The sequence below is a fragment of the Leishmania major genome, chromosome 26 (assembly GCF_000002725.2).
Source record: "Leishmania major strain Friedlin complete genome, chromosome 26".
NCBI classification, from domain to species: Eukaryota; Euglenozoa; class Kinetoplastea; order Trypanosomatida; family Trypanosomatidae; genus Leishmania; species Leishmania major.
Window position 1 is genome coordinate 586284 of NC_007267.2, and position 23974 is coordinate 610257.

General features: G+C 55.8%; 8 protein-coding genes across 8 annotated transcripts; all 8 read left to right on the forward strand.

Annotated features, from left to right (window-relative positions):
• Window positions 1-884: 884 nt before the first annotated feature.
• LMJF_26_1600 (hypothetical protein) lies at window positions 885-3008 on the forward strand (the record flags this gene model as incomplete). Its single annotated transcript, XM_001684112.1, has 1 exon — window positions 885-3008. One exon carries the CDS (start codon window positions 885-887, stop codon window positions 3006-3008), a length of 2124 nt encoding a protein of 707 aa, XP_001684164.1.
• A 1215-nt stretch (window positions 3009-4223) lies between these two features.
• On the forward strand, window positions 4224-5909 carry LMJF_26_1610 (proline oxidase, mitochondrial precursor-like protein; the record flags this gene model as incomplete). The annotated part of the gene is made up of 1 exon (XM_001684113.1): window positions 4224-5909. One exon carries the CDS (start codon window positions 4224-4226, stop codon window positions 5907-5909), a length of 1686 nt encoding a protein of 561 aa, XP_001684165.1.
• Window positions 5910-10707: 4798 nt separating this feature from the next.
• LMJF_26_1620 (cdp-diacylglycerol synthetase-like protein) lies at window positions 10708-12003 on the forward strand (the record flags this gene model as incomplete). Its single annotated transcript, XM_001684114.1, has 1 exon — window positions 10708-12003. One exon carries the CDS (start codon window positions 10708-10710, stop codon window positions 12001-12003), a length of 1296 nt encoding a protein of 431 aa, XP_001684166.1.
• A 671-nt stretch (window positions 12004-12674) lies between these two features.
• Window positions 12675-12938, forward strand: S33-1 (putative 40S ribosomal protein S33; the record flags this gene model as incomplete). Its single annotated transcript, XM_001684115.1, has 1 exon — window positions 12675-12938. One exon carries the CDS (start codon window positions 12675-12677, stop codon window positions 12936-12938), a length of 264 nt encoding a protein of 87 aa, XP_001684167.1.
• Window positions 12939-13610: 672 nt separating this feature from the next.
• S33-2 (putative 40S ribosomal protein S33) lies at window positions 13611-13874 on the forward strand (the record flags this gene model as incomplete). Its single annotated transcript, XM_001684116.1, has 1 exon — window positions 13611-13874. The coding sequence occupies one exon, from the start codon at window positions 13611-13613 to the stop codon at window positions 13872-13874; it is 264 nt and encodes an 87-aa protein (XP_001684168.1).
• An 837-nt stretch (window positions 13875-14711) lies between these two features.
• LMJF_26_1650 (conserved hypothetical protein) lies at window positions 14712-15698 on the forward strand (the record flags this gene model as incomplete). The annotated part of the gene is made up of 1 exon (XM_001684117.1): window positions 14712-15698. One exon carries the CDS (start codon window positions 14712-14714, stop codon window positions 15696-15698), a length of 987 nt encoding a protein of 328 aa, XP_001684169.1.
• A 586-nt stretch (window positions 15699-16284) lies between these two features.
• On the forward strand, window positions 16285-18330 carry LMJF_26_1660 (conserved hypothetical protein; the record flags this gene model as incomplete). The annotated part of the gene is made up of 1 exon (XM_001684118.1): window positions 16285-18330. The coding sequence occupies one exon, from the start codon at window positions 16285-16287 to the stop codon at window positions 18328-18330; it is 2046 nt and encodes a 681-aa protein (XP_001684170.1).
• Window positions 18331-18530: 200 nt separating this feature from the next.
• LMJF_26_1665 (conserved hypothetical protein) lies at window positions 18531-19322 on the forward strand (the record flags this gene model as incomplete). The annotated part of the gene is made up of 1 exon (XM_001684119.1): window positions 18531-19322. One exon carries the CDS (start codon window positions 18531-18533, stop codon window positions 19320-19322), a length of 792 nt encoding a protein of 263 aa, XP_001684171.1.
• Between the last annotated feature and the right edge of the window lie 4652 nt (window positions 19323-23974).

A 23974-nucleotide genomic window follows, 5' to 3' on the forward strand; every position in this document is an offset into this window, starting at 1 on the left:
ATCAATCCGGTGCTGTAGATTGAATGACGGACTCTATATGTGTTTTAGTGTTTCATCGTTTGGTTTTTCTCTCTGCGGGCTCCTTCGTGGAACAGAATCTCGGAGAGGGATCGGAAGACGAGAGAAGCACACACGGATACACACATACATACGAGCGCGCCGGTGTACGACCACTAAACGCAAGTAAAAACTAACGAGAAGTACGATTGCCGGGTACCTTTCAAAGAATACATGGGCCTGAAAAGGGCAAATAGAGGTGTGCGCTTCCTTGGTGTGTCTGTGTGTATCAGCAGATAACTTGCCTAGTACAGAGCCTTCTCACCTCCGTGCTCCCTACACGGTGTTCTGCCACGAGCCGTGACTCTCCTGCTGTGTACGCACCATCTCTCCTTGTTATGGTTGGTAAGTTGCCCCGACTCGCGCGGTCGCGTCTTCGAGTTGGTCACTCACTCTCCATCTCTACATTGCTTTCTGCATCCCCCTTGCCCTCCCCGTCCTCATATCATCCAGCGCTACAGGCATATTATTTGGACGGCGAAAGGGGCCGAAAGTGGGAGAGAGAGAGAGAGAGAGATCGATTCGCTGGGTGCGTGCACGCATCGGTGTACCGTCCACGACCTCGTTTACCTGCTATTCTTCAAAACGGGAAACCCCCCGTGGACAATCCTCGACAAATCGAAAAAAAAAGTTTGGCCTTGCTCACACTCGATGTGTGTGTGTGTGTGTGTGTGTGTATGTGTATGTGTGCATTCCAAGCGACTTTCCGTTTCCTCCTCGCTTCGTTCCTACGGTTTCACCGCTGATGTAACGGGTGGGCGGAAGCCGGGTAATAATAAGGCGCGCCGTTCGCATTGGTCGCGTGTTCTCTCCCTCTGACTGTCTATATGGTCTTCTTAATGTCAGCCAGCCACACATTCGCCGATCCTCTTTTTTTTCTGTCTCTTGCCTTCATTAATTTCACAAATGGGACCATCCGGTCGGAGGAAGCCGGATCGCCTGCAATGAACGCACTCGTAGAGAGCATCGTACAGAGCAATGCACGGGCCGAGCTCACGGCAGGACAGCTGCAAGCCCTCATTGGGCTTTTCACCTCGACCTCTGAGGTCCTGTCGCCGTCCCACGCGCTCTTCCGCAAGCTCTCCGCCACCCTTGCGGCCTTCCCTTCCCTAGAAGACGGATCTCAGTGCATTCGACTCTGCATCCTCCTCTGTAGAGAGGTAGCGCACCGCAAAATCATTTTCGAACTTATCGAGGCGCACAACACATGGGTGGAGTCTATCGCAACACCGAGCATCTCCGCGCTGGCGACGTCGCACGCGGGGCACCGCAGTGGGACCGCGCACGAGACGACCGAAGATCGCAGCTTCCTATCTCAGCTGGTTCTCGTCATGTTGGTCTCGGCTGAGTCGAGGATGAAGGCGTCTGATCTCGTAGATTTCCTCGGTGCTGACGTCGAGAGTACTGTGGAGGTACTGGTGACCTGCTACGGGAGCGTGTTCGGGGCCCTTCCAGGAGTACTCACCGCCGCCTCCGGAGACTACCAGCTTCATCTCGTCGCCCGCCTCGTCGAGCTCGTTCGCGAGCTCACGTTCTGGACTACGTACGAGGAACTGCACTCGAGCCTGGGGATCGGCAGCAAAGCCAAAAAGACGCTCTCACAGTGCACCGGTAGCGTTTCCATGAGCGCCCTCTCTGGCCCATTCCGCTACCACGTCGGCCAGCTCATCTCCCACCTTGTGAAGTACGACTTCTTTGGTCCAATGAGTATGTACTTGCCACTCGTCATCGGAAAATATTTGGCCTCGCCCAGCAGCTGCAGCAGCAGTGACGGTGATGAGCGGAATGTGTTGATGGCCATGTCCTTGCTGCGCAACCATCTCCTGCTTCTTCAAACCCTGCTGACGCTGACGGACCAGTATGCGCTTGTTCTGCGCAAGGCGCTCTGCCGCTGCGGGCTCCTCAGCAAAGTATGCGGCCCTCTCCTGCGCGTCTTGTGTAAACCACAGGGATGCCTACCTGGCGAATTATCTTTGTTCATGCAGACGATGGCGGTCGCGTCAACGCTGACGTACCACAGCAGTGAGTGTCACCAGTTCTGGGGAGAGAACAGCAGTGTGCTGGTGGCAGTCGCAGACCGCTCCGTTGCTACTCTAGCAGATGGCTGTATTGCAGACCCGCGCACATCTGCCGAGCTGGTGGCACAGCTGGTGCGCCTCGTCGTAAACTCTCGCTCCAGCGCCGCGGTGGCGCCGTTACTCAAGACGTGGGAGAGCGTCCTCGACTCCGGTGGCAAACAGTACGTTGCTTGCAGCCTCAGCAATCCCAAGAGCCGTAGCCGTCCGCTTGACATCAGCAGTCCATCATACAATGCACTGCGGTGCGTATTTCGCGTGGACACCACAGCCCCACCGCCGCCGCCTGTCGCCACGCGGCGTGGCAGTGTCGACGACTTGCTTCGTCAACGACGAAGAGGTCGACACAACCGAGCGCAGCGAAGCTTGAGCCGCGGTCGCAGCCGTGGCAGAGCGCGCTCAAAGCGACGCCGCCGCCACAAGTCACGGCAAGCGCGTCTTCAGCAACGCTATCACCTCCTGGTGCAGAGCACAACACCCACGACTGCGGTGGCGCAGGAGCAGACTCAGGCGCAGTTCGCCCCCCTTGATTTCGTCAGTGATGCCTCCTCCGACGAGAGCAGCGACAACAGAGACGATGCGGCAGACGCTTACGAGTCGACTTGTGCTCCCCCGGTGGACCTCTCACGCTGGCAGAGAGGCCCACCGCCGAGGACGATTCCCATACAGTACATCTGTTCTCTCTCCCATGCATTGATACGCTCGGCCCCGGTGTTGTCGTCCACCGGCTACCTCTTCGACGAAGACGTCATTATAGACTACCTGCAGTACTACGACGTCTGCCCCATCTCTGGAGCGTCGATGTCGCGTGCCGACTTGGTCGTGGACACAGCGCTCAAGGAGGAACTTGGGAAGGTTCGAGCCAACTTTATGTAGCAATTCAACATGTTCACACGCAGGAGGTTTTGGGGCGTGTGGGAGTCTGCGCGCGGAGGCGCAAGTAGTGCGGGAGACGTACATAAACACCTACACACGCATACCCCTTTCAGCGCTCCTCGACTTGCTATCCAGAGACACACGTCGCTGCCCCTTTTTATTCTCTCGACAAACTCTGACCATCAACACCGCTGCGATTTCGCCTACCCACGCCACCTCTACCAGGCCTTTTTTTTTCGTACTGAGATGAGGAGCAATGCCCTGTCACTGTAACGCGACTCAATGTCGAAGAGGGGAAAGAGGGGAAGCGCAAGAGCAGTACAGATCTCAAAAGTGTAACGGATGCCGGTGAACGGCAAGCCTTGCTTCTCCCTCTGCGTATGTATGTGTGCCTCGTGTTTTCCCTTCGTTCTTGCTGAACAAGACATGCGCTCCTCAACTACGGCTGTGGAAGAAACAATCGAATTGGAAGAAAAGAAAAAGAAACAGCGGCCACTTGAGGAGCAGCTTCCGCTCCCCGTGCGCTAGCCAGTCTCCCTCTTTCTCCCCACCCTCGCCCATCGAAACGCCCTCTAAACTTCCCCTTCTTCTCATGCTTCCCATTTTTTTTTGCTTGGTGCGTTATCCTGTGTTCTGAGACTGCGCTTCTCTACGCTGCGTCCATACATATACACATTCACATACACACGTACTCGGCTGCATCTAAACTCCGGGGTGCAGAATTGACGCACACACTCTCTCGCTCTCTCCTGATCTACTCCCCTCCCCCCTTTCCCTCCCCTCTAGCAAGCAAGCGCTTTATATTAGTAAATTTTTTCTTGGTTGCTGTTGGTGCCGTGTCGTCTGTGTCTGTATCTGTGTCTGTGTCTTTACCTTATCATCAATTTACAGGCGTGTGTGTGTGTGTGCGCGTGACTCGATCTGTCTCCCACCAACACCACCGCCACCACCACCACCACCGTGACCCCCTCGCTCTCTTTCATGCCATATTCACCACTCTAATTCTTCCAACAAAAAAAAACGAAAACGCACGCAGAGAGGAAGTCGCTTAGTTTTAGCTAGCTACCTGCCTTGTTTTCTCTTTTCTATTGTGTGTAGTTTTGTTGGCACTCTCACCGTCTCAGCTCTCCTCCTCTTCCATCCTCCCTGCTCCCTCGGCAGCGTCTCGTCATACCTGCTCGCCGTCAGGCCCGCTAGTCGCCCGTCCCCCAAAAGATGCGTCGTCTCCTCCCCCTGCGACCGGCAGCTGTGGCCTTTGCCGGCTCTGCTCGTCACTCCTCCTTGACAATGCAGGACAAGCAGCCGAAGCTGCCGAACTTCAACGACGACACAACCTACCGCCAGCGCTCGGCATGGTACTTGATAAAGGCGTTGGTGGTGCTCCGCCTGTGCAGTGTGAACTATTTGGCAATGAACTCGGTGCCGCTGATGAAGAGAGTGGAAAAGATCCTTGGCAGCAAGCTTACCTACAGCATCCTCGTCAAGAAGTCCTTCTACAACTACTTCTGCGCGGGCGAAAACGACCAGGAGCTGCGCGACACGGTGCGAAAGCTTTCACGCAACAACATCGGCGCTGTACTCGACTACGCGGCGGAGGCCGACACGGAGGGCTTCGCACCGGAGCCGGGTGTGGCGTCCGGCCCCGATATTTCGATGTCTAGTCTCGTTATGAAGCCCAATGTTCAGTACCCAATGGACGAGGGGTTCTTTAACGAGAACATGAAGCTCTACATGATGAGCATCATGCACGCCTCGCTGTACAGCCCGCGAAACGTCGCCGGTGTAACCGCTGTTAAGGTAACGGGCATGTGCGACCCTCAGCTGCTTGCACGCGTATCGGCGCTGCTCATGTCCGTCCACCAGAGCTGGTGCAAGCACTTCACGAACGAGGAGTCGCTGAAGCTGGAAGAGTGCCGCGTCGTCATGGGCGTGAACCGCAAGCACCAGCTGTTCATCACCTACGATCAGCTACGCGCCGGTTTCGAGAAGTACAACCCCTCTAACAAGCTGTCGGATGCCCAGTTCAAGGAGATTACGGAGGCCCTGGACCCCCGCAAGACGGGCAAGGTGAACTACTTTGAGTACAAGGAGATGCTGACGAACGCCCTCATCGCCGTGGAGCCGACGCCGGTGCAGCAGGCGCTGATTGAGGGACTGCCGCAGATGAGTGCAAAGGAGAAGGTGCTGTGGAAAAACGTCAACAACCGACTCTTGTTGATCGCCTCCATGGCAAAGGAGCTCAATGTGCGCATGCTTGTCGACGCGGAGCAGACCTTTTATCAGCTGGCCATCGACGCGATCGTGGCGACCCTACAGAAGACCTACAACACGGAGCTGCCGGTGGTGTACAACACTTACCAGTGCTACCTGACATACGCAGAGGACCGCATTGACAACGACCTCGTTCGCGCTCGCCACATGAACTTCCACTGGGGCGGCAAGATCGTGCGCGGCGCCTATATAGTGCAAGAGCGCGCGACGGCGGCTCAGTACGGCTACACCAGCCCCATCTGGTCTACCTACGAGGAGACGAACAAGTGCTATAATGCCGCCGCGAAGCGCATCTTCGACACCTTCGAGGCGCAGCCAGCGAAAAAGCACGAGGTCTTCTTTGGCACTCACAACAAGAAGTCTCTAGAGATTATCACGGCCAGCGTCTTGGAACGACCGAGCATCCAGTCTCGCGTGTCCTTTGGGCAGCTGTTTGGGATGCGCGACAACCTGACGGTGCCCCTTGCCCGAGCCGGCTTTCAGGTCTACAAGTACGTGCCGTACGGCCCCGTGAAGGAGACGATCCACTACCTCGGCCGCCGCGCCGTGGAGAATTCGTCGATCTTGACAACCGGTGACAACGAGACGGTGATGATGATCAAGGAGCTGAAGCGCCGCTGCGGTTTTTAATCGGAGACAGACTCGCACACACGCACACGCATGCGCGGTGGCAAGTCAAAGAAGACCTCACAAAGTCAACGGAAGCAGAGAAGGAGCCGCTTCGTCTCGCTTCTCTGTGTTTCACGCGTACGTAAACGTTTGCATCTAACCGTATGTTGCCTCTCCGCCCCCCCCCCTGCCGCCCCAAACTCCCTCCTTTCCCTTCCTTTCGCTTTTTTTGTGGTTGGTGCGGCCCCTCGTCGTTGTCTTCTGGTGGCTTGCATAGATCCCATCTCGGCTCCAATTCTGCTTTTTCCCGTTTTGAGGGGAAGGGAGAGGAGGGAATCCCGAAGCAAAACAAAAAACGAAGAAATCGAGGGATCGAAAAGGAGGGAAAGGGTGAGATGAATTAAAACGATAGCGAAGTAAGCGCTGCGCGGAAAGGACGGCAGTGGTTATGTCACGTGAGGCGAAAGAAAAAAAACTGCATGAAGTTGTAGCTGCATGTTTCCTTTGGTTTTCTCCGTTGGTTTCCCTATCTCTCCTTTTTGTTTTTCGATTGTTTCGCGCACCCTCCGTATGTGTGCATGTGGGGTGTCGCGTACGCACCGCGCTCGCTCGCTCTCTCTCTCTCTCGTCCCTTCCCCTGTCAGCTCTCCTCTTTTTTGTCTTCGTTTTTGTAGCCCCCCCCCCCTCCTTTCTTGTCCTCGACATTGGTGCGTATATATATTTTTTTTTTCAGATATATGTATATGCCACTGATACAGTAACCACTAACAGAAACAAAAGAGAACATCAGCGCATATCACACACACTCATGCAAAGGGCGCACACACCTAAAGCGTCTAAACCTGCGCAACGAAGCACAGTGGCCTCTAAAATCTATATCAACGATAAACGAAATGAGGCCTTCATGAGCCCCAAGGCAAAGTGCGTAGACACGCAAGTACGCCCCTCCTCTGTTTCAGTCCTCTTTTGTCTTAGTTTCGCTTCGTCTACGTTTGTTCTTTGTTAGTGCTTTGTACGCACTTCTGGACGGGTCTGATTCTCTTTTTGTTAATGTTGTTTCTTCTTTGTGTGTGTGCATGTGTGGTTGTTGCTGTTGTCCGTGTGTGCGCGTGTGCATCTCTCTTTGTTTTTCCGTCTAATGATTCTCGGTAGGCCTTTTCTTTTCGCTGTTTGCTTTTCATGTTGGCTGTGAAACAAGAACCCTTCCCTCCCCTCCCCTCCCTCCTTAAGCGCTGCCTCGATGTAAGCGAAGTGGCATGTGCACACGTACACGTGCGCACACAATTTTCTCACTGCACCGCATAAGCAACTGTTCCAAACCTGGAGCATGTGAGACTACGTAGCCCCCTTCCTTTACAAAATATTCACACGCGTCTGTGCTGTTTCGTCGTGTGCTTGCTTACCCTCCTGAATGAGTCACTCGCTCTCCCCTCTCCGGCACTCATTCACGTTTTTCTCTCTTTCGTTTTCCCTTTTTTCCGTGTATGTGCCTCCGTGTGTCGGTGTTGCCGACGCTGGTGGCGATGCATCTTTGAAAATGAACGTATGTGGAATGGATCCGATACACTTGCAGCCCCCCCCCCTTCTCTCTCTGTGTGTGTGCGTGCGCGTGAGATCTACTGTGCTTGAAGCGAGCAATGAAAGAGAGAGAGAGAAAACACGAAAGGTGAGGCGGTCTTTTTCTGCTGAGAACGTTACACATGTGTGGACTTTTTGGGGGGAGGAGAGAACAACAGAAGGTAAAGGACTGAACAACAACAACAGCGAACAAAGCAACAAAAAAAAAGAAAGCGAAGTGTACACGGCAACTTAAGTAAACAGTATAGGGAAAAAAAAACGGAAGAAAAAAGCAAAACTAAATGTGTCGGTTTCTCTCGTCATGTCTCTTGTTGTTGTTGTTTTGTGTTGCTCCTTGTGGTCTCGTGTTGTTCCCCTCTTCTTTGGTGGGGGTTGCCCCCCTCTCTCCTCTTCCAGTGTCTCTTCTCATTGTATCACTCGCGACTTGTTTTGGTTTTGCTTTGCGTTCTTCTTGTTTGTTTGTGTGTTGCGCTACGGAAAAGAATGGTGACGTAAATTAAAAAAAAAGAAACATAAATGAAGCAAACAGTCGATTACTAGTGTGTTGTTAGCTGCCTTTTCTTCTTCTGACTGTCGTTATTCTCTATTATCTTCTTGTGCTTTCCTCTGCCGTCATTGACGTGTGTGTGTGTGTGTGTGTGTGTGTGTGTGTATCTGTGTGTGTATCTGTGTTTGTGTGTGTGTGTGTGTGTGTGTGTATCTGTGTGTGTATCTGTGTTTGTGTGTGTGTGTGTGTGTGTGTGTATCTGGCACTCTCACACGCCTCCTCTCATTTCTTCTCCCTCTCGACACGTCTTCTTCTGGTTTGGTTGCATATGACTAGACTATCTTTTTGGTTGTTTGTTTGCTTCTTCTTTCTTCTTGTAAAGGGGTCCATCCCGGTCCCCTCTCTCCCTCTCTCTTCTGCACCCGCCTTTCCTTTACATGTGTCGGTGCCTGTGTGTGTTTATGTCCTCCCTCCTCTCCAGTTTTCATCGTCCTCTCTCCTGATCTCCACTCGCTCATTAGTGATCGTCCCACACACGCACGCACACACGAACTCCCATCAATTCGTCTACAAGAAGCGACCTCAGCACGGACTGTGAGAGGTGATAATGAATCCGCTTTGTTGTTGTTGTTGTTGCCTCTTCCTCGCATGTTCAGGGTGGGGATAAAACAACCCTCTCATGTCGTTCTCTTCTCTCGAGTGCTGCATGTGTGTATGGACAAAGGGAGCGTGTGTGCGTGGGCAACACGAACCGGTGCACGTAAGGCGGGTATGTGTGGATGGGCGTATGCCGTGGTCGTTTTTCATGTCGACCCACGCTCTTGCTTAGGCGCATATGCGTGCACAAACAAGACCACCGCCGAGTGCGTTGTCTGGCGTGTGCCGGTAAACTTTCGTTGCCAGCGAACTCAGTCCAAAGCACAAAGGTCGTCTAAAAGCGCTACTGCCACACGCATCACCACAGCCACTGCAGCACTCACGCTCACTCACGCACAACGGCCCTCTCGACTCGAGACCTCGGCACCAATGCAATCATCTGTTTCTGTTTCTTTTCCTCTGTTCGTGTTGTTTTGCTGCTTCACTTGAAGCGTTCCCCTCATCCCGCATTCTCTCTACGTGCATGTATATGTGCGGGTGTGGGTGTGTATGCGCGTGTGCGTGTGCGTGGGTGTTTGTGTGCATGGGCGTGGACGTGTCAGTCATTTTGCCTCTACTCGAGTTGTGGCGGAGGACTTTTCATTGTAGGAACATGCGAGCGTTTCCTTTCTTGTTGCCATTTTTGCCTCCATTCGAAGTGACCCGCCCCCCCCCCACACACACACACATACACACTGCGTGGCATCCGACTGAAATGTCGTTCTACTTCTTTTCGTTTTTCTATCCGGCTTCGTTCGTGTTCATTTCTTCTCCTCCCTCCCCATCTACCTGCGGCTCCATTCCAGGGTGACTCGACTGGGGAAACAAAGACAGACAGAGAGAACACGCCACTGCAACTGTGTCGAGTAGAGGATTCCCGCACATGCAGTGGAGCTTCACGTTACAAACGGAGAGAAGTGTCTCTCTAGATTATCCGGTGCGCATAAGCATGTATCTGTTTGTGGATGTATATGTGTTTGTCCAACGCAGTGGACGGAAATGTGGAGCAGCATAACAAAATCGCACAAGACCGTCATCTGATTCTCCCACCCCTCCACCCCTACCTCCTTTTTCTCCTAGCCAGTAGCCACCATCTTTCATCATCATCTGCATCTCTTCTTTGGAGACGGATGTGCATTATACGAGAGCGAAGGAGAGCGAGCCACTGCGCGAAGGAGACAGCAACATTGTCGGTGACACAGGAATGGGCATCCAACTCGTGAAGATGGGCAAGCGGAAGAACAACGTCTGACAGTCCTTCATCACGGCATGAAAAAAAAAACGAAAAATGAAAGGTGCAGTCAATGTTTGCGTGCAGGTGCGTGCCACTCACCTTATCTCCATCTCCACCTCACATGCACACGCATATACACCTGTGCGCCCTCTCACTCTCCCTGACGTTCTCTTCCACTTATTCATTTGCTGATCATCTGCCTTTTTTCGATGGCGGGGGTGGGGGACTCAGAGTATCACACGACTTACTCACAGGTGCATCCCACCTTCTGGCCCGCACACATATATTTATGTTTTGTGCCCCTTTTTTGTTGTTGTCCTTTGCTCATTCTTTTCTTCGCCGTGTGCGCGCGTATAGCTGTACATAGCATTGCGTCTCTCAGCCCCCCTCCTCCTCCTCCTCCTCCTCCTCCTCTCTACAGGCACTTCACACAGCGGTCATAGTTTGGTTGGTTCTGTTCTTTCTCGAAAAGAACTAAGGAAGGAAAGCGAAAAGACTACCCTTTCTTTGAGTGCGTCTGCAGCTCATCTGCTCCCCTGCAGACCAGGCCAGCACGAACACTAAAGACACACACAGACGCACACACACGTAGACATCTACTCCGCGAAAAAAATATATTCTCCACTTAATAACTGGAGACTGCAGGGACAGTCATCTGTGCCCCCCCCCACACACCACCACCACCACCCACCCTTCCGTACATGCAAGCGAACGCATGCGCACACCCTTTATGTTCAATGAGAACACTGTAGCAGCAACCACAAAAATAGAGATTGAAAAGTGAAGGTCTTCAATGTAAGGCCAGGACAAGGAACGCGGCACTCACTTACTTCCCTCACGTTCATTCCCCACATACGCACTCACACCCTCTCTGCCATTATAGAATGCCAAAGGAAAAGAAGCAGCGGGTTGTTCTGCTGCCGCTCATCCCCACCGGCGGTGATTTGAGCCCAGCTGTGGACGACACCATGGCAAAGGGCAAGCACAGTACATGCGGCGATGGCGCCACTGGTGGCAGAAGCCCCGCCACCGCCGCCGCGTCGGCAGCTGACGGCAAGAAGCTGGGGTACAAGGACGTCATTAACCGCACCATATTCACGATTCTTATGGCGTACGTTTTTCTGTGCTGGATCTCTGTCGGTATTCGCTTTGGCCTCTTCCTGCTCTTTGTGATCGAGAGCACCATGTTCTACGAGGTAACCCGGATCAATCAGCGGGTGCGCAAAGAGCGTCAGCTGCCGTCGGTGCTCTTCATCAAGTGGTACTTCTTCGTCGTCTGCTACGTTTTTGTTAGTCTCTTTTGCAATCGCGAACCGCTGCAAAACACCTTTGCATGGTTTGACAAGGTATACGACCTGCTTCCCTTCGCGTTCTTCTGTTGTGTGATGCTAGGGCTCGTCATCTTCGTGCTGAGCCTGCGCAAGGGCATGTACCGCTATCAGTTCATCCAGTTCACATGGACAGCAATGATGCTGATGCTGTGTCAGGTGCAGTTTGCTGGCGAAATGCGCAACATGGTGCGCGGCATGATCTGGTTCCTGCTGCCGGTGAGCTGTGTCGTCAACAACGACATTTGGGCCTACGTCTTTGGGAAGTGTTTCGGGCGAAGAAAGCTGCTGTCCCTGTCGCCAAAGAAGACGGTGGAGGGGTTCCTCGGTGCGTTCCTCTTCACAGTCATTTGGTCCTTCTGGTTCTGCGGCTTTCTGAGCCACTTCCCGCAGATGTACTGCCCTGCCGTGGGCTTCACCAACGCCGTGAACTCCCACTGCGAGCCCAACCCCATCTTCCTACAGGAGGAGGTTGCCTTTCCGCAGTGGATACAGCAGGTGTCGGGTGGTATGCTGACCACCTTTCTCGTCTCACCAGCGCAGAAGCACGCCCTCGTGCTAGGGACGTTTGCGTCGCTCCTCGCCCCATTCGGTGGCTTCTTCGCAAGTGGACTGAAGCGTGCCTTCAAGCTCAAGGACTTTGGTGACCTCATCCCCGGCCACGGCGGCATGACGGACCGTATGGACTGTCAGGGCCTCATGGGCCTCTTCACGTACTGCTACCTCCGCACCTACGTCTTCCACGAAACCAAGTGCCCCGGTGCGAACGACATTACGCGCTGCGCCCTTCGCATGGACGCCGAGCATCGTCAGACCTTGGTGAACCAGCTGCTGCAGTCACTGCAGGCATAGCTGGACGCAGATGACAAGAGGATGTGCGTGCGTGAAAGAGGCAGGAGAGGACTCGCACCCACAAGGCGGGCTCACATGCAGCGGAACCAAGCAAAGCAGGACAGATGCAAGAAGAACAAAGGAAATCAGTCAGCTGTTGCGTTCCGGGCCTGTTCAGACATGCGCGCAGCAGCGGGGCGTTGCGGCCCGCATCGGTGGCCCCTCCTCATAGCGTTTGCTTCTTTTGGCCGGCCTATCGATATGACTGTATGTATGTGTGTGTGTGTGTGTGTGTGTGTCTGTGTCTGTGTGTGTGTCTGTGTCTGTGTGTGTGTGTGTGTGTGTCTGTGTCTGTGTGTGTGTGTCTGTGTCTGTGTGTGTGTGTCTGTGTGTGTGTGTGTGTGTGTGTGTTTGACTCTTCCCAGTCTGGCTTTCTCGGCTCCCTACCACTCCCCTCCCCTCCGTTTGTGTGCACGCCACGTGAGAACAGTCGTGTGTAACGGGCTCACACAGCACCCGCGGCTGCAGCCCTCTATGTATGATGTCCCTGTGCTGGTTCTTGTTTTCACCTTTACTCTCAAACTCTGCCTCTCTCTCAATCTCCTTTTGGACCTCTTTCGCTTGGTCTGCAAATCTTAACAACAACAACACACACACACACATACATACACAGGCTGCAATCTTAGAGTATCATGGCTGATTCGAAGAAGGACAACAAGAAGACCGAGGAGGTCGTCACCCAGGGTACGGACCAGGCCCAGGTTGGCCTAATCATCAAGGTTCTGGGCCGCACCGGCTCTCGCGGCAACGTGACCCAGGTGCGCGTGCGCCTGATGGCCGAGGCCGGCTCCCCGGACTACAACCGCACGATCGTGCGCAACGTGAAGGGCCCATGCAAGGAGAACGACATGCTCTCCCTCATGGAAACCGAGCGTGAGGCCCGCCGTCTCCGTTAAGATCATGCCACGCATCCTAGCAGCAGCAGCAGCAGCAGCCATGTGAGTGTGTGAAGGGCTGTGCGATTCATTTTGTTTCTTGTTTTTCATTCTCGCGATTTCCCAGAAACGAAGAAAAAAAAATCGAAAAAAGTTGAGGCTCGGATGTATCGATGGCGATGTTCGAGTGCGCTCTTCTCTCCATTTGTGAAACGAGACATCAGGCAGCCACACGGCACGGGACATGCACACTCGCTGCCTTTCTGTCACCACACAGAAAGAGGGCCCATCACGATAGCGATCACCTCGTCATCCCTGTGCGTTTGCGTGCCTTTTTCGGATTCGGTTTCCACGGTGCTTGTGCCGGTGCGTGCTTGTTGTGAGCGAGTGGGTAAGAAGACCTGAGCAAGGAAAACGCTGCAGTTGCGTGTGCCGCGTCTTCCCTCCCTCCTTCTCTCCACCTCCTCGACCAACACACACACAAGCACGCTGCACAAGTGCCCCTTCTGTGCCATTATCCGTTGTTCTCCACGTGTCACGCTGCACCATCTCCCTTTTCTCCCTGTCTTTCTGCTGCTCATACATATTGGAATGTGTCTCGCCCCCACTCCCGATTTCTTCTATCACAAGCAACCCGATCCAACCCCACCAGCCCTCCCCCCCCCCTCATCTTGCAGTCCATATACTCGCGCAATGGCTGATTCGAAGAAGGACAACAAGAAGACCGAGGAGGTCGTCACCCAGGGTACGGACCAGGCCCAGGTTGGCCTAATCATCAAGGTTCTGGGCCGCACCGGCTCTCGCGGCAACGTGACCCAGGTGCGCGTGCGCCTGATGGCCGAGGCCGGCTCCCCGGACTACAACCGCACGATCGTGCGCAACGTGAAGGGCCCATGCAAGGAGAACGACATGCTCTCCCTCATGGAAACCGAGCGTGAGGCCCGCCGTCTCCGTTAAGAAGCCGAAGAGGACTTCTTCGCGCACTGGCAGAGCACATGCGCGCACCACCGCACCCCGTATTCGTGTGTGTGTGTGTGTGTGTGTGTGTGTGTGTGTGTCTGTATGTGAGTGCGTGTACGTCCTTATGTTGATGGGGTATGCCATTCCTGTGCAATGTCTTCTTTTTGTTTACTGTTTGTTCTCATTTACTTCCCAAATAAAACGTTAAACCAATGCAAAAGAAGGGGGCAACACAGACGCGTGGCTGCTATTCACGGCAACCTCCCTCCTGCCTCTCCCCTTCCTTCTACGCGACGTGTTATGCAGGATGAGGTAAACGTGGTGTGTCTGCGCGTGCCTGCCGGTGAGCGTAACCACAGACGACGGCACTACACACAGCTACGCAAACACGCTCTTGATAGTAGTGCCAATATGACCACCAGAAAGGCACGCGGTGGAGGACAACAGTGTGCCAACATAACTCCGCTTCAGTCGACGTACCATTGCCGTCTTCTGCTCTCCTGTTATCATCCTTACTGCCCATCTATCTCCATCTTCCCTTGCCCTTCTCTCCCCTCCTTCCTTTTCACCGCCCTGTCTGCTTGATTCTTGCACTGGCAGCACACTTAGTTGCTGATATTAGACACAGCTGCTTCAGGTGCGCGTGTGTACGGGTTGGCGTGGTGCTTGAGTCATTGTTTGTTGTGCTTGCCATCTACCTTCCTTCCTCGCTGTTGCTGCTTGATCAACTCCGCTACTGTAGCCTTGCACACGCCAAGCACAAACACACCCGCGCCGCACCGCCCTTTACTGCCATATCAAAGAGCAGAGCAGGAGGAGGCGAACGGCACAGAGATGGAGATGAGTATCGAAACATTGGTGGAGGCGCTGGCCGTGCTCCAGCAGGCGACTGCGCTCGACTTCTCCGCCAACGTCGAGGGCGCGGTGGAGATGTACATCGCCGCCGTCACACGTCTCGACGCCGTCTCCGAAGTGCTGCCGGCCGATCTGGCGGAGACGGTAAAACGGAACACGGAGGCGATACGGCGCAAGATCGACATGCTGCGCCGGTCGCGCTGGACGCGCGAGCAGACCACCCTCTTCCCCTCCTTCACGACTCAGTTCGTTCCCGTCCCAATCCCCATTGAAGACTACCGCGTGCCGCGCTCGCCCTTCTCGCGCGTGTTCTGGCTGATGCGGCTGCTGAAGCGCTCCATCCACCAAGGCGCCTTCTTCACACCTAGCCTGTATGTCTCGCGGGAAGTGTGGATGCAGGACGGCTGCGGCGCCTCTCTGCGGTTTGTAGGTGCCAAGATCAAGTACACGTCCGCACTCTGCAGCGCGATGGAGCCGCTGCGGTCGATGACGACTCTGGGCGATATCGAGAAGACAGAAATGCACCTGCGCAAGTTCGTCGATGTCGAACGTGAACTCCGCAGCACCCTCGACAGCGAGATTGGTCGGGTGAAAAATGCAAAGCCGCAGAAGAAGAGCGTGTGGGGTGCGCTGGCCAAGAAGGCCAAGTTGTGGACTCACCAGGAGTCGAACTACGACGTGTGCCTGACTTGGGCGTCGAGTGCGCTGGAGCAGGGGCAGCTGTTCGAACGGTGGCACATCTACTTTGCACAGGCGGTCAAAGGCGTGTCGCCGGTGTCGCCGGGCATTCAGCTCATTCTGGATCTCCTGCAACACATCGGCGTCCAGCTGTACTCCGGCCTCTGCGTATTTCTTCTGCATGACATGACGATACTGGTCGAACGCTATCAGTCCAAGTGCCAGAAGAGCGTCACTCGCCTTCTCCCTGTTGAGCCGAAGCTGGAGAGCGGGGGCGCGAGTACCTGAGTCTATACGTCTGTATCTGTGTCTGTGTGCGCCTGCCTGCGTGTTGCTACCGCTACGCTTCTTCGTTGGGGTGCGGACGGCGAGCGAGTTGCTGTAGATGCCCGGTAGTGGCTCTGCTATGTGTGTGTATGTTCTACCTGACAAGTGTGCGCGCATGCCAGGGCACCCGTCGACGCATGCACACATCCGCATTCCTCTTCGAAGGACTTTTTACGTGATACTGCTTCGATCCCCCCCCCCATATCGTACGTTTCACGTGCAAAGGCTCGCCCAGTGACAGCCCTCGATAACAAGTGACCTGGGAACTCTCCATCCAGCTCAAAGGTCAACTTCGAAAACAGAAAAACAATATATATATCAACGGTATGCATATACATACGCATACGCCAATGTCACCATTCAGCAAAGAGAGCGGGTGGGTAACGCGAATAGCACTTGCGTGATGTCGAGTACACGGACGAGGGAAGCGTGCAGCAATGGTTTTTTTTTGGGGGGGTGCGCGTGCCTCATGTCGACCCTCACGTATAACGTACGACTCGCGCTTGGGGGCGCCCTTGCCATCTGCTCTCTCCCTCTTCGCTCCTTGATGTGTCTCTTCACGTCCGTCTCGCATGCCTCGCCCACCCACACATCCACACCGATTTCTCCTCTCCCTCTCCCCCTTTTCCTCTTCCCATTTCGTCTCCTGGGTTCTATCATTGATCCTCTTCCGCGCATTCTCTCCAGGACGGTGCGGCGTCCCCGAGAGCGACCCTCGCCAACAAGCGCTGCACAGAGTGGCAGGAGTGGAACTGGTGGCAGAGGCGCTGCGGTCGACAATATGCAATCCATTCAGCTCACGAACGATGCCGGATTCAAATTCGAGCTGTGGAAGAAGCTGCTCACGGATGCCCTCGTTAAAGGACGGCAGGGCAGCGATGCGGGTGTGCAAGCGAGCGTTGTGTCTGCGCTCTTCCGTGTAGCACTGCCGACCGTCCAAGCGCACCTCCCGCGACGGGTTCGAGAGCCGTGCTGCCTCTCCGGCGCGTGCACGACACCCGGCATCCCGTTCGTGCACCGCTGCGTTCATCTCGGTCGCCGTCGCATCGAGACGATGGAAAGTTGCCGTGACGAGCTGTGCTTCTGCTTAGCGCACTCCACAGCGTGCGCTGGCCCCGCGGTCGACCTCGTGGTACATGGCTACTACTCCACAGGAAATGACATGCGCGATCGCTACCGCGGACTACGCTGTCTGCTGCACCACACGCGGGCACGCCGCATCTGCTTCGAGAACGTGGACAACAGCAACGACGCGCGCGAGATCGTGGGCGAGCTTTGCCACCTCATGCAAGCCGCGAGCAGTCGAGGCCGCTCATGGTCGGCGCTGCGTCTTACCAACTGTGCCTTGAACCCGGTATCATTCCACACCCTGGCGACGTCTCTGCGCACCTATGACTGCCTGGTGAATGTGGCCATCGAAAACTGCCACGTCGGCACCCTCGCCAGCGTGGCGGCGTACGTGCGTTCTGCGGCGCGCCTCACACACCTCTCTCTGCGAGGGACGACGATGGCGACCCATTGGGCAGCTGTCGGCGAAGCAGTGGCGGCGTCCGTGTCGCTCGTGCACCTCAACATCTCCTCTTGTAACTGGCAAGATGTGCCACACCTCTCGGAGTTTGTGGGCTCCCTGGCCGCCTTCGCGCCACGCCCCCGTTTCGCTCTGGACCTGTCCTCCAACCTTCTTACATCCAAGTGTTTTGCACTTCTGACCAAGGCCAGCGTCGCCTTTCGCGCCTGTGTCACGGACGTCTTCCTCGGCGGCCACAAGTTCACGGACGACGAGGAGGACGTCTCGCGCTTCCTCGGCGCCTACGAGCTTCTCGACACCCTCAGCGTTCGCCGCTCTCTTCTCAGCACCGGCACCGCCCAGCGTGTGCTCCGAGCCGTCACGGACAAGAAAAGGCTGTGGCGCCTAGTCGATGTCGCCCACGTGAACCTCGCTACCGGCTTTTTCAAGCGCATCTGCCAAGCCACCTTTGCTCCCGGGGCCTCGTCGCTCGTGTGCTCCGGCGTCGACCTGCACGGTCAGATCACTAAAGCCGGCTTTGCGGGGTGCGCTCCTGTGCTGTCACGCCTCGATCTTTCCAATTGCAGCCTGACCGACGAGTGCGTTGGTCAGTTGGCGTCGGCGCTGGAGCGCGGTGCCCCGCTGTCCCTCCGCCATCTTGGCCTTAGCTCGAACGTGGTGGAGAAGAACCGCACCAAGGGTGGTGACGGCAGCTTTTTGTTTCTATGCAAGGCGCTCCGGTCGCACAGCGCCCCGTACCTGGAGTCGCTGGATCTCTCCGGCAACAAGCTGCCCCTCCTACCTGTAGTCGCTCTTATGGAGCAGGCGTCGGTCACCATGCGCTGGGTGAACTTCTCCAACTCCTCCATCGCCGACTGCTCCGCGGACCGGGTGCGGGTGCTGACGACACTGATGCGACGCCAACGCGGTGCGACCGCCCCGTTTGTCGCACTTGACGTCATCATGGCCTCCTCGGTCGATGAGCCATGGGTTGGCCTGAAGGAGGTCACCGAGTGGCTCACCACGCAGGTGAGCGTTCGCCTCATAACAGAGGCGACAGTCGCCACCGCGTCTTGGGCGACGTAGCGTCGCAAGATGATGTCGGAGGCAGGCGAATTGTGTTGGTGGGCCGACATCGGTTGGTGTTTGCTTTGCCTTCCATTCTCCTCCACCTTGGGTGTGAGTGCGCGCGCCTCTTTGCAGGTGCTGCTGATTCCTCCAAGCCTAACGTGTGCAGTTGCGTAGCATTGTCGTGGTTTTCCCTCACAGTCCCTCCTCGCTTTTCAATGTCTGTGCATGTTATGCCGCGGATCAGTGAAGCCGGCAACCCCCGCGGCGCCACGCCATGGCTCCTTTTCCTAACGAGCGCATCCATCATGCAGTATGTCACCACCTGTTCATGCATCGCCCCTCTCTCCATCACAACTTCTTTCACCACTATCACGTGCTTCAAGTGCCACGCAAACGCACACAAACACATACTATACATGAGCGTCTCGGTGCAACGTGAGGGGGCTGTGGCCGAAATTGCACGACGGGAGTGCGCGCTGCTCACAAGACTGGCCACTACCAACCGACGCAGCAGGGTGTACAGGCACCACCTCTTTTTCCGCCGCTCTCGTCACGCCGTGCAACTTGCTAGGAAATGCTACAACGCAGCGAATCCTAACTTACAGAGGCGCAATGAGAGACGAAAGTCCGCGGCGCTGCTCTCGGCGCACCGCGCGCTGATCAAGGCGGTGGAGTACTGCACTGCGGAGCTGGCCGCTAACCGCATTGACACAATCGCCCTTTGCGTCGCATTCATCGGCATCCTGTCACGACTGGGCTGCTGCGTAGGACAGACGATCTTGCTGAGTGGCGGCGCAGCGCTGCTTCCCAGCTCGTGCCCGGACTCCTACGTCCGCTACCTGGCAGCGGCTGTCCTCGCGCAGCCATCGGCGCGTTCCCCCCCTCCTCCCCCGTCTGCCGCGCCCCGCATCACCCCGCCAGAAAATCAGCGAGGAAAGAGCAGCAGTGACTCTTACGGCGACATTGTGAACCGGCTGGTGAAACAAGCGGCGAGGAGGAAGCGCTAGTGGAAGACGCTCGCGTAAGAAGCCGCAAGGTACCCATTGCCCCCCCCCCTCGCCTCACACAACCACATTCGTTTTGTTTTCCCATGTGTCTTTCTACCACGAACAGGTCAACAAAGAGACGCATGAACAACCACCGTTCACCTCCCTCTGTTGCACTGCCGCTACGTCAAGCAACCGGGCCGACGAACACCGTTTGGTGTCCTTTAGCCCATCCTAATACCACCGCAACGCAGCTACGGTAGAAAAACAAGAGGTGGATGCGTGTTTTTGTTGAATCGCCGACACGATTCGCAGCAAGCTCGTTCAAACGTAGTCATGACCGCGTGCCTCTTTGGTAAAGCGCCAGCCCAGGCCTGCCCGCCGGCACCAAGTATCCGCAGTCGTCCCCGAGGGCAGGCTGCAGGGTATTGGCTTTTTTCCCGGATGGGCGCTTGGCCCCGATAAAACGCCCAGGTTGGCGGCGCCACCGACGCAAAATGCAAACCACCGCCTCCCGAGGGAACAGACGCTGCCCGAAAGCGGCTCCGCGCAAAGCGCCAAAAAAAGCCGACCAGCGCAAACAGAAAGGTACAGTCGTCGGGAAACGAACACCACGCCAGGAAAGCCTCCCTCTCCCGGCCAGACGCCCGGCAAACAAAACAAGGCCACACACATACCGCAACGCAAAACCACGGACAAAACCCCGAGTCCGAGAAAAAAAAAGCAACGAAACCAGCGAAAACACCGACGACGACATTACGGTAACTTCCGCGTCCAATAACCGAAGACAGCCCAGATACGCGAAAACCCCCTTTCGACCAATCCGGAGAACACAGCCGCTTCCTTCACAGCGAAGCATCCGCAAACAGTCAGCAAAAACACGGCCCCGCAAGAATGCACACCCGCCGCTGACCGCGACCCTTCGTCACTGAGAAAGCAAACGAACCCTGTAATGCTACAACCCTCTCCCCGCAGCATTCAACAGGCTGTAAAGCCTTTCAACGGCCACGCGGCTTCTTCAAACAGAACCCATTCCTTTTTCACACAACGCAACCTACGCTTCCCTTTCCCAGGCCTTCCGAAGGGGGCCACCGCTAGGCGCGGAGCCGGCAAGGCTAACACGTTTCCCAACCCCGCCTAAGGCACCGCCAACCCCGCCGCCAAAAACAGCCCCACGCCCACCGCCGCCTGGGGACCCGCCAGAGGCCCCGGCGGCCCCTTTCCCCACCACCAGGCGCGGGCCGGCAGCCACCGGGATAGGAGGAGGGAGGAGGCTGCCCGGCCTCGCCACCCACAGAATGGGCACTGGCCCCTGCGGCAACACGCAGCGAGGCCCCCCCCTCCCCGAGAGGGAAAAGGAGAATGAGAAAAAAAATGAGCAACCAAAAAACAAGAAAAGAGGTTCGCTGGAACACGAGAGAGGTGAGCGAGATGGCTCACACAACCGAGAGCCCAACGCGCAGTGGGCGCAGAGAACCGGCGCTCGTGTAAAGAAGGCGGGAGCAAAACGAAACGAAGGCCCGAAGAGAGCGAGCAGTGTAGCAACGAGAAGGGGCGGCAGGGGGAGGGAAGTCGGGCACGCGCACACCCACACCCACGCACACGCGCATAAACCATGAGGGGGGATCACATAATAGTGTGGTACCCTGGCATGTCTGAGACTTTGCCGCCGGCGCGTCCGTGTGCGCGTGTGCTCGTGCACCGGGGACAAAAGGGGTCCGGCGGAAACGAGCGCGCACATGTCCGCACGTTATAAACCATTTTGCTTCGTGTTTCCGCGTGTCCATTCCTGCGCCATACAACATGCGCTAAGCACCACTCAACTGGGTCCGCCACGGGCACCCATCGCGCCGTGCAACGCAGCAGTCGACACACACGTTACAGCAGTGCCTGTTCGGCCATCGGGGCAGGAACTCGCCCGCAAAAACTGGCGACACACCTGCCTTTCAGGCCGCCCCACGCCCGCTTGCAGCATGCCGGTCGCCACGTGGCGCATCGCTCGGGCAGCCCAGCCTCCCCACCAGTAGGCAGCGAGGGCCGAGTGGGATGCATTGGATTCACCCTGACACCCTGCCAACCATATGGGTGGCAGAAGCGCGTTCACTGTTGCGTGTTGCCCCAAAGGCGCGCCATCCAGCCCCCGACCGCAAACATCAGTAGCGACACATCGCCCCCACCCCTCGACGTCTATGGCACCAAACCCTTCCACAGCCAGTAATGACGACACGTTGCCGGGGAGGGGCCCTTCTTAGATTCCTCGAAAAAAGCCCGCCCAGAACCATAGCACCACACCAAAGCCACAACAGCAGTCTTTTTCACAGCGCCCAGGTGCCAGAACGGGGGCAGCAAATCTGATTTTTTTGTGCCACGCAGGGGCCGCCGAGCAAACGGACCTTCGCACAACCACCGGCTCTCTCTTTTAAGAGGCGCTGCGCGCATCGGCGCACATGACAACATGAGGAAACTGAAAATCAAGTCCACATGGGTAGGAAAAGGTCATAAAGGCAAATCCAAAACGAAAAGCCGGGTCTCTGGCGTGGCTTTTCGACTTCAAATAAAAAGCTTGGCGGCGCGGATTAGTGCCCACCGGGGCCTAAAAAAAAAATTAACAAAACCAAAACTTACAGAAGCACCACACACCCCTCGAAAAAAATTGACATAAACACGGCCTATGGGAACGCTTTTCCATTCGGCTATCCGTAAATTGGGCTTGCTGGGGGAAAACCGGGTTCAGCCAACTTATCCCCGGGACGAGGGGGGGTCGCGCAACAAACCCCCAAACAAGAAAACCCCGCATCAAGGAAGATAGAAGAGGGACTGATTTTTCCGCACGGGCAATTGAAAAAAGGCAGTCGCAACCGTTTTGCCGAAGAGCTCTTTCGCAGCAGTGCAATTAATGGCGTGGTTTTCTTCGTTTTAGAAAATTTATTGAAAACGTTTTTTGGTTTTCTTGGTAAAAGGGGTCTCACCTACCTCGGCGCCTTTTCGCGCGTTTTGAAACACCAAAAGAACATGACCCACTGCTTGCAAGCTTCAAACTCTTCGTGCTTTAACCCTTTGTCATCGCCACAGAAAGATTTGCTGACAGTATGTCAAAGACTTGAAAGCGCGGCGAAAAGGAATGAAAACCTAGTCATGCCTCTTCGGAAACTTTGTCGTTGTCTTTCGATTAGCTTTGCGTCTCTTTAGTTCATCTGTGTCTTTCGTTGTTGCCCACAATGCCGCCGTCTCGCTCCATCATCTACCCCCCCCCCCACCACCACCACCAACTGAAGCTACGTTCAGCCAACGTCTGCCACAATTATTCGCGGACACGATTCAAAAACGCGGCAACTATTCTTGCATGCCAAGCCGTTTTCTGTGACCATAAAAAATCTCTGCCGCATAGCTCCCTGTTGCCTCGGTGATCTTCCCACCTGTTTCCTCACAATTTCCTTTGTGATGGCACTCCCCCCACCAGACGTTTCTAAATAAACTTTCCTGGCTTGTTTTCTTTTTCGCCACAGCACGACGGCCCACGGATCCCAAATGCCCTGACCTCAGGCGCGCGGGTTTTTGCGTAAAGGCGCCAGCTTTATGCAGCCCCGTTGGCGGCGCATTGGCCTTGATGCCATTATCCGTTTTCCCTCTTCGAAGACACTCCAAAACTTTTTCCCCCCTTATTATTTTTGACAGAAAAAGGGCCCTGCTCCTCATCTGGGGGCTTTTGGGGTTCCTGGAACTTAAAAAAAAGGTCGCTGGGTGCGTGGGAAAGTGCTGCACCGGCTTTGCTTTTTTTGGCTGCCCCGGCCTTCTCGTGCTGGCTCGCCCGGCGTCGCACTTTGCGGCCGCGGGGGCTCTTGCTGTCGCCGCCGTTTTCCCCGGGGTGGGGGGCGCGGGGCCGGTGGGTGCTGCGGGCTGGGCGTGGGGCACCGGTTTTGGCCGCCGCCATGACCCCCGCACGGGGGCGCAAGCGCTTTCACAGCAGCAGGCCGCACCAGCTCAACGCAGCGCAGGCACAGTTGCCAAAGCATTTTGAAATGCGCCCGTCTGGCCCTTTTGCGTCCTCAGCGCCCGGCAAAGTCTCAGTCAGAGCTTTTTTGCGAGCGGCTGGCATAGAAAGGGGAAATGTAGGCCTCCTTTCTCAAGGGCGCGGTGCCAATCCCAGCATTTCGGCTCGCGGGGGGGGGGGTTGTGTCCACCCTTTTTCTGAGGATAGGCATTTAAAAAAGCCGCGGGGGCCGTGGATTCATCAGATGCTCAAAAGGTTTTGGTGTTTTGTGCCCCTGAGGAGCGCCCAGAAGAGCGCTTTTTTTCCGGTTTAGCTGGATCTCCTGCGGGCGCGCGTGGCGCTTGTGTGCTCAGCCACGGTGTTGGCAGCCATATTTTCAGGGTTTCAGGTGGCTGGAGGAGCTGTTGGCGTTCAGACCTCGGAAGAGAGATGTTGGGATGGGGCTGGGGCTTTGGGCATATGCTGTGCTTCGGCGCCGGTGCTTGTGGTGCTTTGTCGGTGCATTCCCCGTTTTTCTATTGCGAACTTTTTGATGATCGCGTGTCGCAGAAAAGTTGCCCTGGAGACTAGTTTGCGTCATGAGTGGGTGTTTGTTCGCTTGTATTTAAATACTTCGCGCTGATTTGTAGGGTGATTCAGGTTTGGGCTTTGTTCACTTTGAGGCTGGGGGCACCTGCTTTTC